The sequence below is a fragment of the Schistocerca serialis genome, chromosome 6 (assembly GCF_023864345.2).
Source record: "Schistocerca serialis cubense isolate TAMUIC-IGC-003099 chromosome 6, iqSchSeri2.2, whole genome shotgun sequence".
NCBI lineage: Eukaryota > Metazoa > Arthropoda > Insecta > Orthoptera > Acrididae > Schistocerca > Schistocerca serialis.
The window spans coordinates 404,511,590-404,527,769 of record NC_064643.1 but is presented as its reverse complement, the minus strand read 5'-3'; the positions used below and the strand labels follow the sequence as shown (position 1 = coordinate 404,527,769).

General features: G+C 40.0%; 1 protein-coding gene across 3 annotated transcripts in view; it reads right to left on the bottom strand.

Moving 5' to 3' along the window:
- Positions 1–16,180, bottom strand: part of LOC126484304 (villin-1) — a 389,949-nt gene that overhangs the window by 42,098 nt on the left and 331,671 nt on the right. For all 3 annotated transcript variants that reach the window (XM_050107736.1, XM_050107738.1, XM_050107737.1), the window contains 3 exons: positions 14,173–14,454; positions 10,973–11,213; positions 8,498–8,748 (listed from right to left, as the gene is read on the bottom strand). In XM_050107736.1, the coding sequence (XP_049963693.1) occupies positions 8,498–8,748; positions 10,973–11,213; positions 14,173–14,454 (774 nt within the window). The remainder of the gene's footprint in view (positions 1–8,497; positions 8,749–10,972; positions 11,214–14,172; positions 14,455–16,180) is intronic.

Below are 16,180 nucleotides of genomic sequence, written 5' to 3'. Positions count from 1 at the left end.
CGGTTGGTGAAGCTTCCGCTTGCTGCTCGATATAATGCAGTGCCACATCGAGCACTGCCAAATCCTTGGTTTGAGAGATCAATGGTACAATTTCTTCAGGTAATTCCTTGTCTTGACTGTCTTGAGTGGGTTCACTAACCATTTCAACAATTGCAAGATTGGTTGGTTCAATCTGTTTGTCACTGTTCATCCAAACTGCAACATCACTCACATTGCATTTTCACATCCAGCAAGCTTTCTCATCAGTTATGCCAATGGTAGTTAATCTTCATTTGCACTGTAGGTATTCACTTCATTCCATAAAATCTGGTTCCAAGACTTTTTAGTGTCCGTGACTTTATTTCATACTGTGAATTTGTTATCTAGTGAACTATGTTTTTTTTTAGAAATTCATTGATGGTTTCATGATCTCCTGTTGTTTGTAGAAGTATTGTAAAACCTCTTGGTCCTTGGTCTGTATTCGACTTGGGATAACAACAATGCACAAATACCATCACACTGTAATTCTTACTCATCAGGATGTGAACCTGTGTTGTCAAGTGTTAAGATTGCTTTGGAAGAAAGCACTTTTTCTTTAGGTCTCTTTTGGCCTCTGGAACAAATTCTTTGAAAAACTATTTCTTAGAAATATTTTTGTCTATCGAAGCAGATTTTTGGTGGACATATGTAACAGGCAGTGCAGAAGTAGTGATAATTTTTTTAAAAGCTCTAGGCTTAGTAGACTTCTCTATTACCTGCAGCTTTAGTTTATGGTCTCCACTTGTGTTCAATGCAGCATGAACTGTTAACCTCTCTTTATGTTTTTTGTAGCCTGGGGAAGCCTTTTCTTATTTTGAGGCTAGAGTTTTAGATGGAACCATTTTATAATTGAGACATATTTCGTCAAGTTATACAGTTGATCAGGAGTAAGATTTACTTCTTGTATAATTTTTCTTAATTTCTCACAAAATTATGTAACAGTTTGAGAATCTGCAGTAAGTTTTTCATCGAAAATTTTAAGCTGCCTTATTCTGTATTGCTTCTTCCACCTATCCAACCACCCTGAACTTGCAGTAAAATCATCATTTTTTCTTGCAGAATAGGCCCTGAAATTGGATTTCCTTTTTGTCTTTGCTGAGTAAACCAAACAGACAAAGCTTCACTCATTTTTTCGTACCCATATTTCTTCACTGACTTCCATTCAGATGATGAAATAGAACCCTTGTTTGATGAAAATTTCTCAATTTTGTCTCTGTTTCTATACCAACTGTCACTTCACTGACCCCATACTCTGTAGCATGGTTTTTTTTTTTTAAGTGTTTCTCCTTTGTCTAGTCTTTCCAAAGACTCCAGCTTTACATTCAATGGCACAAATTTTCTCTTACTGCTACCACTCATTGTAATGTATGGATTAAAACATTAAGAATCACACAGTTACATATGTACAGTACACTGTACATACATAGAACACGCAAAATTTGACCATATGATATTACAGAAGTTACTGTGTGTGTGTGTGTGTGTGTGTGTGTGTGTGTGTGTGTGTGTGTGTGTGAGAGAGAGAGAGAGAGAGAGAGAGAGAGAGAGAGAGATAGTTTGTTTGGAGCTTACAGGCACTCTACAGCAAGGTTATCAGAGCCCTGACACACATTAAAAGAAACAAATGTGTATGAAATGGGAAAAATATTAATGGATATTCTAAGACAATGAAGAAATACCAAAATGTTCTATACAGGAGAGTAAAGGTTGAGTAAAACAACAGAGGTGCTAAAAGAAAGGCTCATCAAAATGTGACTGTCTGATGCTTACAAAAAACATGGATGAGCTAGATACCCTGTTAACATATTAAAACCATCTCCGTAAAATCTTGGGAAAATGTTGGTCAGTTCACAGAACTTTGAAACCCTAACCACATTCGTTTGAATGTTACCTAAAATAGAGGAACTTACATGTCATTCTCCTGCTCAAAGTGGTCAGACAGCATGGGTATTAAAAAATGCCGAGACACAAAACACCTTATGAAGATGGAGAGGTGGTCATGAAATCCCCATTGATGCAGTTGTGCAAACACACTGTGTCCCCTAGTAGTGTTATATGCCTTACTGATATCAAAGAAGATGCCAATACAGTGATGTTTACATAGGAAAGACTGGTGAACAGCTGCCTCTAGCAGGGTCAGGTTATCAACAATGGACTGAAACCTCCAGAATCCACAATGAGAGTGACTAAGGCGTTGCCTGGTCTCTGACAATCAGATCAAACAACTGTTAAGCAGTCTTTCTATCACAGCTCATTAACTCAACACTCCTGTAACTACTGGAATGTGTGCAGTTCTTTCCTTGTTTGAGAAGAGGTATCAGAAATGCCTCCTTCCATGATTTGGGAAAGTTGCTTGCTTGTAATATGAGAGTAAAACATTTGTGGATGATTTCTGTAGACAACACTGGAAAATGTTTAAGCATTTAATACCAGAATTGGTTGTGACTGGGTGCTATGTTATGAATCTAAGACAGGGCCAATTCCAGCTACCTCATGGAGAAAGGGGATTTGTAGGCCTCAAAACTGTTGGATCTGAAGTCCAACTTGCCCCTCACTATTGTTGCACAGTAGTGACAAAATGCCAGATCCTGGCTTACATTGGGGGTAGTTTTTGCAGAGTGCTTGGTCAGTGTCTGAGTGATGTCTTTTGGTGTTGTTTGGAGACACACCTGCTTCAGCACTGCTGCTATTGGTAAATGATTGTGTCTGCCAAAAATCCTCCAAATGGTTTCCTATGCTTTTGCAGAAGAATTGGAACAGTTGATGCAGTCCAGGGACGCTGGTGATGACATTTCCTTGCTCTCCTTAATGACACACTGAGCCTTGATCCTTGTGACTCAAAAGATCCTGATGTTGTCAGCTGTCGGACAGCATTTAAACTGTTGAAGTGCTGCACACCTCTTCCAGATTGCTGAATGACACTCATCTGTCCAGCAAGGTACAGGTCACCTCCTAAGATGACCTGAGGACTTTGAGATGGATAGGTCAGTAGCATGATGGATCACCAGTTAATCCTGCTGACCATACATTTCGGTGGCTTCTCTTCAGGTAATGGACCATCCCGTTCATGAATGCATAGTGGGAAGTGGTCACTGGAATAATGGTCATCAATGACTTCCCACTGAAGGGCTGGAGAGCAGAAAGAGAGGTGAATGGCTGAGAGTGATCAAGTGGCAGCACAGAAATGAGTGGGAGTACCAGTGTTTAGGACGCACAGCTCTGAGATGTCATGAGGCTCTCCAAAACTCGGCCCAGAGGGAAAGTGGAGGTTGAGCCCCACAAGACATGGTGAGCATTGAAGTCTCCCAGGAGGAGAAATGGGCAGGGGAGTTGTTCCATAAGATCTGTTGTAGCCTCAGGGTCTACTTCATTAGACGGATGTAAATACAGTGAGCAAAATGCAATCCTTCAACATATGTGGTATCCAGGGGGAGAGCAGAGAAGTGGTGCATGCTATTTACAAACACAGCAACTCCTCCCTTGGTTCTTTCCCAGTCAGGTCATCCTTGCAATAGAGTGTATAGCCCCATAGTACGGGGGAATCAGATGATTTCAAATGTGTTTTCTGCAAATCCATGCACAGTGTGCATTCCTATGATAGGAGCTTCAGATCCTCCACGTGTGTCCTGAACCCATTAATGTTTCACTGAAGGATAGGAGCCATCTACAGGTATCATGGGGGTAGCACTTTCATCCTGACTTTCTGATGTGGAGGGAAACCTGCAATGGGTGGAGGCTCAGTCTTGGGGCAAATTGATTGCCCAGTCCAACATTACGGTCCATCACCTCTAAAGAAGAGTCTAGAGAGATATCAGAGAAGATGATGTTGACATCATCATTCTGTTTGCTTCCTGACTCCATCTGTGGTGGATGTTTTGCCTTCAATCTTTTCCCTGGGTAGTCTTTGCAGCCACAACCACAGCTGTGGTTATGGCAGCACTGGATGGCATACCAGACTGATCCTCTGAAGGGACAGGGATCTTCACAATGTCAGCACCCATAGATTTTTCTGAAGTTTTGGAGGGAGTGGCAGGCTTTGAAGTAACTGCAGCAGCAGAAGTGCACTGACAAACGCAGTTGCTAGTCCTGATACTAGCAACCCTCAATTTGTGTAGCAGCATCAGCTTTCTGCACTGGCTGTTTAACAACTAAAGCAAAGGAGACAGTGAACGGTGGAATTATTATTGGTCATTGGTAGGTTTGATATGGATTGAGGAACTGAGGTGGCCATCCTTTAGATGGACATTGACATCAAGGAAGGTGACTTGTTTGGCTGAGAAAGACAAGGTGAAGTGAATGGGGTGTTGAGGTTCTGGAAAAATCAGGGCAGGGTGTCCATCCCCTCTGTCTCTTCGCCTACATAATTGCAACATTGTTTCTCTTTTTTTCTCTCATTATTTGTTATATTTTGCTAACATTATTCTTTCACTTGTCATTTTCTCTTTTTCTTCTTCTAATCCAGCATAACATATCATTCCATCTCTCCCTTTGTATCTCTGAACTCAAGATGACATACAGATTACTACTGTATTAAACAATGGACACTCCAGGTTGGAGTATCAACAATGTAGGAAAAGATAGATTGTTACTCATCATAAAGACAACATGTTAAGTTGCAGAATGGCACAATTAAAAGAGTGGCCACAGCTTTCATCAGAACAAGAAAGAGAAATGCACACCATTTGTTCACTCAAGCAAGCACATCTCACCACACATGACTGCCAGCTCTGGCAGGTCAGACCAGAATATAACTTTCACCTGGAATGGAAGCAGAAACCTGGAGTGGGTGGGGAAGGGAAGGGATAGCAGTCTACAGATGGGGGAGAGAGGAGCACAGTCTGTCAGAGTGCACAGGAAGAAGGCACAGGCACTGTATCGCAATGTTGTGGCACATCGAGATGGGGAAAATGGTGTGAAAAAGGAGAGGAGTGGGTGAAGATGAGCAGATGCACTGGCAGAGAGGAGCAAACAGAGAGAGTGGCAGACAAGATTGGGGAGGAGGTGATAGGACAGAGTGGGTGGAAACTGTCAGGTGGAGGGTGTAGGTACACCACGTTACCATGGGTTGAGACTGGGATAATTACAGGAGTGGAGAATTTGTTTTAAGGATAATTCACATCAGTGCAGCTCAAAAAAGCTGGTGGCAGGGGGGAAGGCACAGATGGCTCAGGTAGTGCAGCAGCCATTGAACTCAACCATGTTATGTTCAGCTGCATGTTGTGCCACCATGTGATCTACTTTGCTACAGTTTGGTGGTGGCCGTTCTTTCTAGTGGACAGCTGGTTGGCAGTCATGTCAATATAAAAAGCTGTGAAATGATTGCAGCAGAGCTGTTATATGACATGGCTGCTTTGAAGTTGGCCCAGCCTCTGATGGGTTAGGTTAAACTTGTGACAGAACTGGAAGTGACGGTGGGTGGATTGGACAGATCTTGCACCTGGGTCTTCCACAAGGAAATGATCCTTATGGCAAGAGGTTTGGACTGACAGTGGCATAAGGATGGACTAGGATGTTTTGGAGGATGGATGGGTGATGGAACATCACTTCAGGAGAGGTGGGCAGACTCTCAAGTAGTGTGTCCCGTATTTCAGAGCATGATGATAGGTAATAAAAGTGCTTGTGAAGGATGTGGTTCAGTTGTTCCAGTTTGGGGTATTTCTGGGTGACAAAGGGACACTCCTTTGTGGGTGGTTCATGGGATGGTGGGAGAATTGGAGGCATAAGAGGAAAATGGAATGGGAGACCTGTTTTCGGCCTAGATCTGTGGCATGGTGTCTGTCTACGTCTGTCTACGACAGTTTTGGTGAGACCTTCAGCACACTCACTTTGGATGGGTGATGGAACATCACTTCAGGAGAGATGGGAAGGCTCTCAAGTAGGGTGTCCCTTGTTTCAGAGCATGATGATAGGTAATAAAAGTGATTGTGAAGGATGTGGATCAGTTGTTCCAGTTTGGGGTATTGCTGGGTGACAAAGGGACACTCCTTTGTGGCTGGTTCATGGGATGGTGGGAGAATTGGGGGCATAAGAGGAAAATGGCATGGGAGACCTGTTTTCAGCCTAGATCTGTGGCATGGTGCCTGTCTATGACAGTCTTGGTGAGACCTTCAGCACAGTCATCAACAGAGTTTTTGTCATTGCAGATACACCATCAATGGGTGGCCAGGATGTATAGGAAGGATTTTTTTGGTGTGAAAGGGATGGCACTACCGAAATGCAGGTGCTGTTGGTGGTTGTTGAGTTTAGTGTAGACAGAGGACTGGATGGAGCAATCAGAGAGCAGGAGGTCAATGTCTAGGAAGGTGGCATGCTGGGTTGAGGATGATCAGGTGAAGTGGATGGGAGAGAAGGTGTTGAGGTTGCGAAGGAATGAAGATAGGATGTCTTGACCCTGAGTTCAGATCATGAAGACGTTATCAATGAACTTTAACAGACCAGGGGTTTGGCATTTTGGAAGCCTAAGAAGATCTGGCATAGGAGGGTGCCATGCAGGAGCCCATGGCTATGCTGTGGGTTTGTTTGTATATCTTCCCTTTAAAGAAGAAGTAATTATGGGTTAGGATAAAGTTAGTAAGGTGTATGAGCAATGAGGTGTTGGGTTTGGAATCTGAAGGATGTTGGGAAAGGTAGTGTTCAATAGTGGTAACACCATGGTCATGTCAGATGTTGCAGATGTCAGGGGTGGCATCAAAAGCAATAGGTAGGGATCTAGGAGATAAATGGTTGGATATGGTGGAGAGATGGTTAAGGAAATGGTTGCTATCTTTGACATGGGAGGCTAGATTATAGGCAGTTCTTTTGGTGGGGGCATAATAGCCAGCCACAATGGGGCATGTAGGATTATTCGGTTTGTGGATTTTCGGTAGCATGTAGAAGAAAGATGTGCAGGGTGTCATAGGGGTGAGGAGGGAAATAATTCAGGGGAGAGGTTCTGGGAAGGGCCTAAGGCTTTAAGCAGGTAATGAAGGTTGTACTGGACTTCTGGGCCGGGATCACTTTGGCAAAGTTTATGAGTGGAGGAGTCAGATAATTGGCAGAAGCCTTCCGTCATGTAGTTACTGTGATTCATAACAACAGTGCTGGAACCTTTGTCTGCAGGTAGGATGATTGGGTCAGGATTTGTTCTGAGGTTGTGTATGGCTATTCTTTCATCTGCTGAAAGGTTGTTGTTCTGAGAAAGGGACCTGGGAAAGTATGGTGAGGCCAAGTTGGAGGTAAGAAATCCCTGGAAGGTGGCCAATGGGTTGTTAGGTGAGAAGATGTGGGAGAGGACCATGATTGGATTCTGGTATGAACTGCGAGAAACAGTTCATTTCCTCAAACAACTGTGACAGTTCTTCCATAGCTATGTGATCTATACAGATACATCTTTTTCATTTTTCTGCCACATCTATGAATTCCTATGGATTGCACCAAAGGTCCTTGCACTGCTGTATCTGTTAAATTTAACTGAGCTGTATTCTTAAGATTAAACTATCTCAACATATTAATAGCTAATCCTCATCATCTTTGTACATAAGTTTGAATTTTACTTACAAAACATATTCGTTGTGAGATGGAACCTCTTGCCACATTTTTATGTTAGTGGATAAAATGTGGCACATAATGCGAAGGTTTATGAGCAATGAAATATTTGCAATCAAAAAGAACCTTGTGTTCACAGCCATATCCATATATGTAGTGCTCACAGATGATGTTAAGTCTTAAAAATTACATTGATGATCCTTATCATCAATGAATGGAACATGTCAAGCTAACATAAACAGATGTGCTAATGTACATTTTACTGTGTAATGGTATTGTGATTTTTAAGACTTAACAATCATCTGTGAGCACAACATATATGGACATGGCCATGTGCACAAGTTGCTTTTTGATTGTAAATGTTGTATAAAGTGCTACATTTTATCCGCTAATGTGGCGACTTAGTATGAGGCTCCAACACACAATGACCACATTTAGTAACAAAAATTTTTGAAGATGACAGTAAAAAAAAAAAAAATGCAATTTTGGCTATAGGAAGTTTTTTGCCAAGTAGAACAGATCACTCCTTCTCATCTTTCAACATGAGAAAATCCAATTTCATTGTATTGGTAGTTATTATGTCAATTATTCACTCTAAATTAGCTGAGGAATACCTTCTTCTATGAAGTTAAAACAATTGTTCTGACATACTACCAATAACAACAACATTTCTTGTACACAATATAAAAATCAGAACATAATAATCAATTTTGAAGCATACAGTATTATAATGACTGAATAAGAAATAGCAGTTGGATCAAAACAGAAATTGTTGTATGTTTTATGGAAACTATTTAGTTTTTTTAATCATATGTATTTTCCTGTAGTAGAAAATAAGATGAAATAGACAGAAGATTTATGGAGGTCACCCAGAATCTTGCTCAAGAGAACTCTACTTCATTTAGGAAAGACAGAAACTCCAAGCAAGACAAATTTAAGACACATGTATACTAACCAGCCAATAATAAATGATGTGATTTTCTTGACTGCCCACATTGTATTTATAATGAATGACGTAAGAATCTCCTTCAAAGAACAACCCATGCCGATCCTGGGGCAGTTTATCAAGTTCAAAATTATTCACTCTCCATACTTCTTTTGTTCCAGAACCATCATCAACTAGCTGAGATTTTGCAGCCAGTTGTGGTTTCTCATGAAGTGTTGATGCATCAAGTTTTGTATGAACAGTAACTGCAATGTGGTTCACTGAAAAATTTATTTCAACCAAAGTAAAATAATAAGTCATTAACTTTCTTAAAACAACAGCAGCAGTAGCAGCAATGACAACAACAACAATAACAACAGCAGCAACAACAACAACATTGTAATCACTGAAACTTTCGTGTCCACTTGTCGACATACTGCTTAAAGGCATCTGTTTCTCTCCATCTGGCTGATGACTGTCTTACAATCTGATGTTCTGCAGAACGAGTGGGTAGCATTTACAAAGAATTGTCCTCCAATGCTACTGTTAAAGTAAAATGGGCATCTCTGGGCAGTACATCAACATTTTTAGTGAATCACTGTCAGTTTTGGAAGTACCATTAGTGATTGGTTTACAGCTAATATACCAGCTGGCTATAATTAAACTTTCCCCATTTGACATGTTATAACATGGAAACTAATTACCATACAAGTACCAAACTTGGTAGCATTAATGTCCAGAGCATGAGGTGCATGATTTCCTTGCATTACAGTGCCACCATCTAGTTCCAACTATGGACACCTGGTGCCATGATCAGTCATCATGATTCATACTCTCACACACCTGACCAGTCACAGTGCACTTGTTTACGCATCAACATGAGCTTGGACAAAAGGAGCTGGGCATTATTGGTGAAGGTCTATTTCTAAAACAACAGTAATGGTGTAGCTGCACTTTGAGAATATTGCTGGCTGAAATGATTATGGAAGGGTTCTCTTTCTCCACCTACTGTGTAGAACATGATGAAGAAGTTCAAATCAACCGGAGAATTGGGTGTCACTCTGGGAAGAGGCTGACAACTGATTGCACAACAGATGGTTGATGAAATCGCTATTGCTATGGCAGACAATGCTGTGTGCAATTGCTGATTGTCAGGCAGTGTGCATATTGTGTCATGATAGTTGAACATCCTGTAGTCCACTGCATGGAAGGTGTTTTCAACTATTGTTAAATAGTATCTGTACAAGACCCATATCATACAGCAGCTTTCACCACAGGATGCACAACGATGTGTTGACATTGCTCTCCACTTTCTCATGAAGATTGAAGTTGTGAGGGATGGCCCTGGACCATCCTATGGATAGACGAAGTTCATTTTTCTCTGGCAGGTGAGATGAACACACAGAATTTCTGAGTGGGGTGATCTTCACCTCCAGTCATTGTGCATGAAGTTCCTCTGTATGGTGAATGTGTCATAGTATGGTGTGGCTTCATGGCTACATTCATTACTGACCTATTCTTTTTTGGACAAGTTGGTGCTCAAGGACCAAAGTGTTACTAAAATGTGCTTCGCCAGCATGTCATACCTGTCCTACAGGAAAGCGACGCATTGAACTCAACAGTTTTCATGCAAAGTGGGGCACCACCACACATCGCTTGTGAAGTTCACCTTCTTCTCCGAAACACATTTGGAAATTATCAAATTATCAGCCAATTGTTTTGAAATGCTTGGGCAGCATCTGATCTCACTCCCTGTCATTTCTGGTTATGGGGCTACCTGAAGGACAGGGTTTAGCATTGGAACATTCACACATGCGCTGATCTGGAGTGCAGTGCAGCATATCAAGAGAGGTAGCCATCATACCTGTGGACATGCTTTGTTCTTCTCTGCAGAATGCAATCGTACACTTTCACACTCTTCTGATCACTGATGGGCGCCGTATTGATGTATCGTAGCAGCACATTAAAAGTGTTTCAACTGAGCTGATTCTGCATTATTTCTCTTCCCCATGTCCTTGACATTAATGCTACTAAGTTTTGTACTCATACAGTAATTAGTTTCTATGTTATAACATGTTAAATAGAGAAAATTTAATTATAACCATCAAATATTATGTGGTATGAAACAAACTCATTTTCAGTTAATACAGCACTATTAGATTATGTCATCTAACCAATGCTAAGTGAACTCAATAACATGACCACGCAAATGGAGTACCTAACATTCTTACAAATTAATATTCACTCTGTGACACCTAAGTTTTTGGAACTCCATAACTTTCATTAGCATTAAAATTGTAGTTTGTTTGTGGTAAATGAATACTGTCACAGACAAAGTACTTTTATATGAAACACACCTTACCTAATGCAATTCAGTAATGAAATTAACAGAAAAAGAAATAATTAACTGATCTTTTCTGTTCACCAAGTCATAATTTAACTACAATCAATTTATACAGTCACTTTAAAATATTCAGATTGTACTAAAACAAGCTACAAAATCACCTGTAGCTGCTTTTCCAATTCCTGTAGTTTGATTCTTGTCCTTCCAAGATGAAAATAACATCTTAAATTCTACTGGTTCACCACCGTCTACAACACGGGTCACAGGTGTTGTGACAGGATATCCTTTCTTCGTCACAAATCCATTTGCATTCGCCATTGCTTCAGATCTCTCCTTTTGTGAGGCTTTCTTTCCAATCCAAACCCATATACCATATTGACCATTGTCAATAATAAAGGAGTCCTGAAAAAGGAATTGTAAGAGAATGCTCAACGGATGCATATAGCCATCCTTATTATATTTCACTCACAATGCTTACACATAAATTACAAAAATATTTTAATAAATAATTTGAGTACCACTGAGAAAATATGGTGCAGTAGCTGAAGATGCCATGACATAATTACTTTTTGCAATGAATCCAAGCCCATAACTTAACGTCCAGCAACAGAGTTTAACTCTGTTTAACAACCAGTGGTCTCTCCAAGATATGGTTTACCTTCATTTTTATCTATCTTATCATAAATTGGCTCATTAAATACACAGATCTGACTAACCCTATTTAACAACTAGTGGTCTCTCCAAGAAATGGTTTACCTTCATTTTTATCTAGCTTATCATAAATTAGCTCATTAAATACACAGATCTGACTGGAAAATAGAACATACTGCAATAAATGAAATTTTATTCTTTGACAAATTTAATTATAAGCACAGAAGAGTGGAAGCTTTCTTTCATTAGTTGAAAACTAGGGAAGTCCTAAACACCTTATCACTCTAAGCAACACAGGACACTGACTTCAAATAGAGAAATGCAACATGTATGGTGAACTGTGAGAACAAGTTACACGTTACACAAATATGCATGTTGTATCAAATCAAATTTGTGACTGAATTGAGGATTTCTGTTAGGGAGGATGCAGCATGTTATCTTGGAAGGTGAGTCATTGACAGATGTAGAAGTAACTACAGGTGTACTCTAGAGAAGTTTATTGGGAATCTTGTTGTCCATGTTAATGACCCAATAGACAATATCAATAGTAATGTCAGCTATTTGCAGTTGATGTAGTTATCTATAAATGAAATACTATCAGAAAAAAAGTGGCATGGATATTTTGTAAGATCTTATCAAGATTTCAGACTCTTGCAAAGATTGGTGACTTGCTTTAAATGTTTAGAAATGTAATTGTACATTTCATGAAACATAGGAAAGTAGTAGTCCATGATTCCAGTGTCAAGGGGTTGCACCTGGAATTGGTTAACCCAATTCGAATAGCTGGCTGTAACAAGTTGTGAGTGTATGAAATGGAATTGTCACAGATGTAATTGTTGGTAAGGCAGGCAGGTTACTAGAAAAATGTAATTCATCTGCAAATGAGACTGTTTGCATATCTCACATGTGTCCCATACCTTATAATACTGCTAAACATGTGGGAGCCACACCAAGTGAGACAAAAAGGGGAGTTTGAAGATGTACAGACATACAAAGAGAGACAGCAAGAATGGTCACATTTTTGTTTGATGCATGTGAGAGCACCAGGGAAATTCTGAGAAACTTGCAGGCAGTTGATTGAACATAGATGGCAAATATCCTGCGAAAGTCTGCATACAAAGCTTAGAGAATCAGTGTTGAGTGAAGAATCTCTATGTGATGTTTCCACAGGACTGCAAATTGCAGATCAGACTGATTACACCGTGTACAGAGACACTTAAACAGTCATTCTCCCCATGTTCTGTTTGCAAATGGAATGACAAGAAACCCTGATATGTAGTACAATGAGGAGTACTCTTTACCATCCAAATCACAAAGGTTTGCAGAGTATGGGTGTAGATGTAGAAAAACTGAGCAACCATTGATCAAAAACTAGATGTAATACTTCAAGAATGTGCTTAAGAAAAATAAACAAGTAACTATCTAACAGACTGTTGTAAGCCAGCAGTAATGATTTTATTTATGGGTAATTATTTATCTCCAGTTGATTTCATCAGACCATTCCTCAAAGAAGCAACTTCTTCATGTATCAGAATTATCCTCAGATGACTGCATCAGTACCATTCATCACAGAAGCTGCTTTTCCATGTTTCAGAATCAGTTTCGGTGGTTCACTCTGATGCTCATCTGCCTAGAATTTTGTTATGGTCACACAGTTTGTTTTCTGGACCAACTTTTGCCACTTGTTTTTATGAAATAAATATTAAGGACATAGAGTATAGAACTTTAAGAGTATCAGTTGACTGTTTCTTTGAGCATCCATCCACTCTGAGCTGATAAGCTGATTTTTTTCCACTGTGCCCTCTGTCTGTCTGTATGTGTTGATATCACTGCAGCAGATGTTAGTTTTGCAGACAACGATGAAATGAGATTCCACAGAAAATATCTCTAAGTACATTTCCTATAAGTCAATATCCTTAAGTTCTGGTTCTCTTCAAACTGATAGTGCTTGATAAAGCAAATTCTTTTTTTAATGGAGAGCTGGGGGGGGGGGGGGGGGCTCCACTGTGTGTGCTGTTGTTCATAGTTATATGGTAGGTAATGCCCAAAGGAGTATAGTGTTGTTGTGTTAAAATTAAGGTGGGAAATATACTAAAAAACCTCCATTATGAAATCAAGAAATAAAAGAACTTTACTGTCTTTATCGTGGGAGGGAGGCCTGCTTTTGAATTCATAGTACAGAAATGAGGGAATTCAATATATTAAGAGTAAATCCTGAAATCAAACAATGGCATATGCTGTACAAATGTAAGTTGCTTCCAAGAGCCATAAACCTTAGTGCTCTAGAAAAGGAGATTGGATCACTACACCAATTCATAAATTTGACTTTCTTAGTTTTATTCAAGGGTCTTCAAACACACATGATGTCCTGCTCTGTTAAATAAGTCAGATGCTGTTCTAAAACAGATATGCTGTCACAGAGGTTGGTTAGGGATGTGTCTGCTAGTGTGCTACATCACAATAAGTCTGCTCACAAGTCATGAAAATTGCAAGGAAGTGGACTCTCAACTCAACCATACCCCTGTTTTCTAGTCGTTTATGGACTACTATTCTGTTTAAAAACCTATTAAAATTTCATTGTAGGTGACAATATCTCAACATCAATGTAAAGGAAGCAGTAAATGATTTGGATTTTGTTTTCAAAGGTGAAGCAGGTCAAAGAGTTTTGAAATGAAGGGGGAGGATTGGAGATGCAAGTTGTAACACTTACAGTGGAGATGAGATCACTCTGGTAGAGAGGCCCTGCTTTGATTTCAGTAACCTTGCAAGTGCCACCATCATCACTGCACTGGTACAGTGTGAGAGCGGAGCGGGCAGTCTGCTCGAACGTCTCATCTGGAGGGCTGTCTTCGGCGCTCCTCACTGATCGCTCCCTCAGATTCAAGTACTCCGAGAACACCTTCTTCTCTGACTGGTGCATCTTCTCCTCTCTACCATCCTCCAGGAACACCACTGATGTAGCATCATGCTCTGCCTTTAACTTCTGTGCTACCTGCAGCAAAGAAAAATATTTGTTTGTAAGTGTCTTATTCATATTAAGCACAATAACAATAATAACTGGGACAAAAACTATAACTCCATAAAAAAGATTAGAGTATTGTAAAACCAAGCCTGTGAAGTGCCAGGACAGGCACTGGGGTAGGACTCGTGCCCTCTGATTTGACTACAAAAAGTACTCCATATCTTTTGCTGTTGTTATACAGGGTAGTCAGAAACAGTCTGAAAAACTTGTCAGGATAGATTGTGCTGAGAAGTAATTGTTAAGAAAAAAATTGGAATGTGGTGCTGTTTACAATTTAATTAGCATTGAAGTTGGACAATCAGTTCTTCATGTGAACAAATTCAAGTGGTCCACCAGATAAAGTTGATATCAGTTGTTATCATAGCATAGATGAGCTGCTCACCCATTGGCTCAGCTTTGTTCCTTGCTACCTTCCTATGTCCAGTTTTTGTATCTCTCTCATGTCTGGCTTTAGGAAACTAAATGGAGAAAAGGTTTGGCAGCACTGTTGCTGGCAGGCTGTTCGAATTGGTGCATGCAACATCCTTATTGACTAATTTCAATCCTAATTGAATTGGAAATGGCACAATGCATCTATTTTTTCTTAGTAATTATTTCTCAGCACAACATACCCTGCATGCTCTTCCAAGCTTTTCAGACTGTTTCTCACCACCATGTATTACAGAGTGGCCACAATGTAAGTGGATGTTTTCCCAATCCAATGCAGCTCCTGTCAACATGGCAATGTTTTACACAAACCTGGAGTAGATACAGCATATGATTTTGGGAAAGGGGGAGGGCTCAGTCACTTCCTTAACACCTCCCCCCCCCCCCTCTCCCCACCATCAAAATATATCATATGGTTGGGCTTACATTTAAAATGCCCCAAATGTCTAGGATTTTAATAATAGTAAAAATAAAATGGGTGGGTAAAACATTTAAATATACACACAATAATTTGTGTACATCAGCAGTTAATTCGTTAATTCAGTACTTCTTTTTTTTTTGGGGGGGGGGGGGGGGGGGGGAGGAGTGAAAGCAGATGTGGCAGTCAAACATTAACACATCACATCCTGATTTCATACCTGTTCATTGTACTATGCACAGAAAACATTCAGTATTAAAACATTTAATTTTAGTGTTCACATGTTATACAGGTAGCTCTAAAAGAAGTGTCAACTACATCCACTTAAATGTCAAAAGACAGCAAAAGCTCAAATCCTATGCAGAAGACATGAACAATGATGAGCTTCATGATGACATATCTTCATATTGTTAGTGACGTGGCTATCAATAGGCAATGTCCTATGGTGATTTTTCTAACTGATAGACCCAATCAAGAAAACGAATTATCGTCCACTCAACTTGATGGCCCAAATTGGTCATTAGATGTAGGTTTTCCTACATATATTCAGCTTTTATGAAGGCTAAACATATCATCTGCATCTATACTCTGTGAAACCACTTAGTGGCGTGTGGCAGGGAGTTCTTTGTGCATCACTGTCACTTCCCCCCTTCGTAGTACCAGTCATGAATGATGCATGAAAAGAATGATTGTTAGTGAGCCTCCATGTGAGCTTGAGTCTCTCTAATTTAACCTTCATGGTGTTCCTATAAAAAATATGCAGTAATAAGCAATGTGTTGGTTGGCTGTTTTAGGAGCATACACACTCAAAATTTTAGCAATAAAATTTACTACACCTCTCTTGTAGCTTCT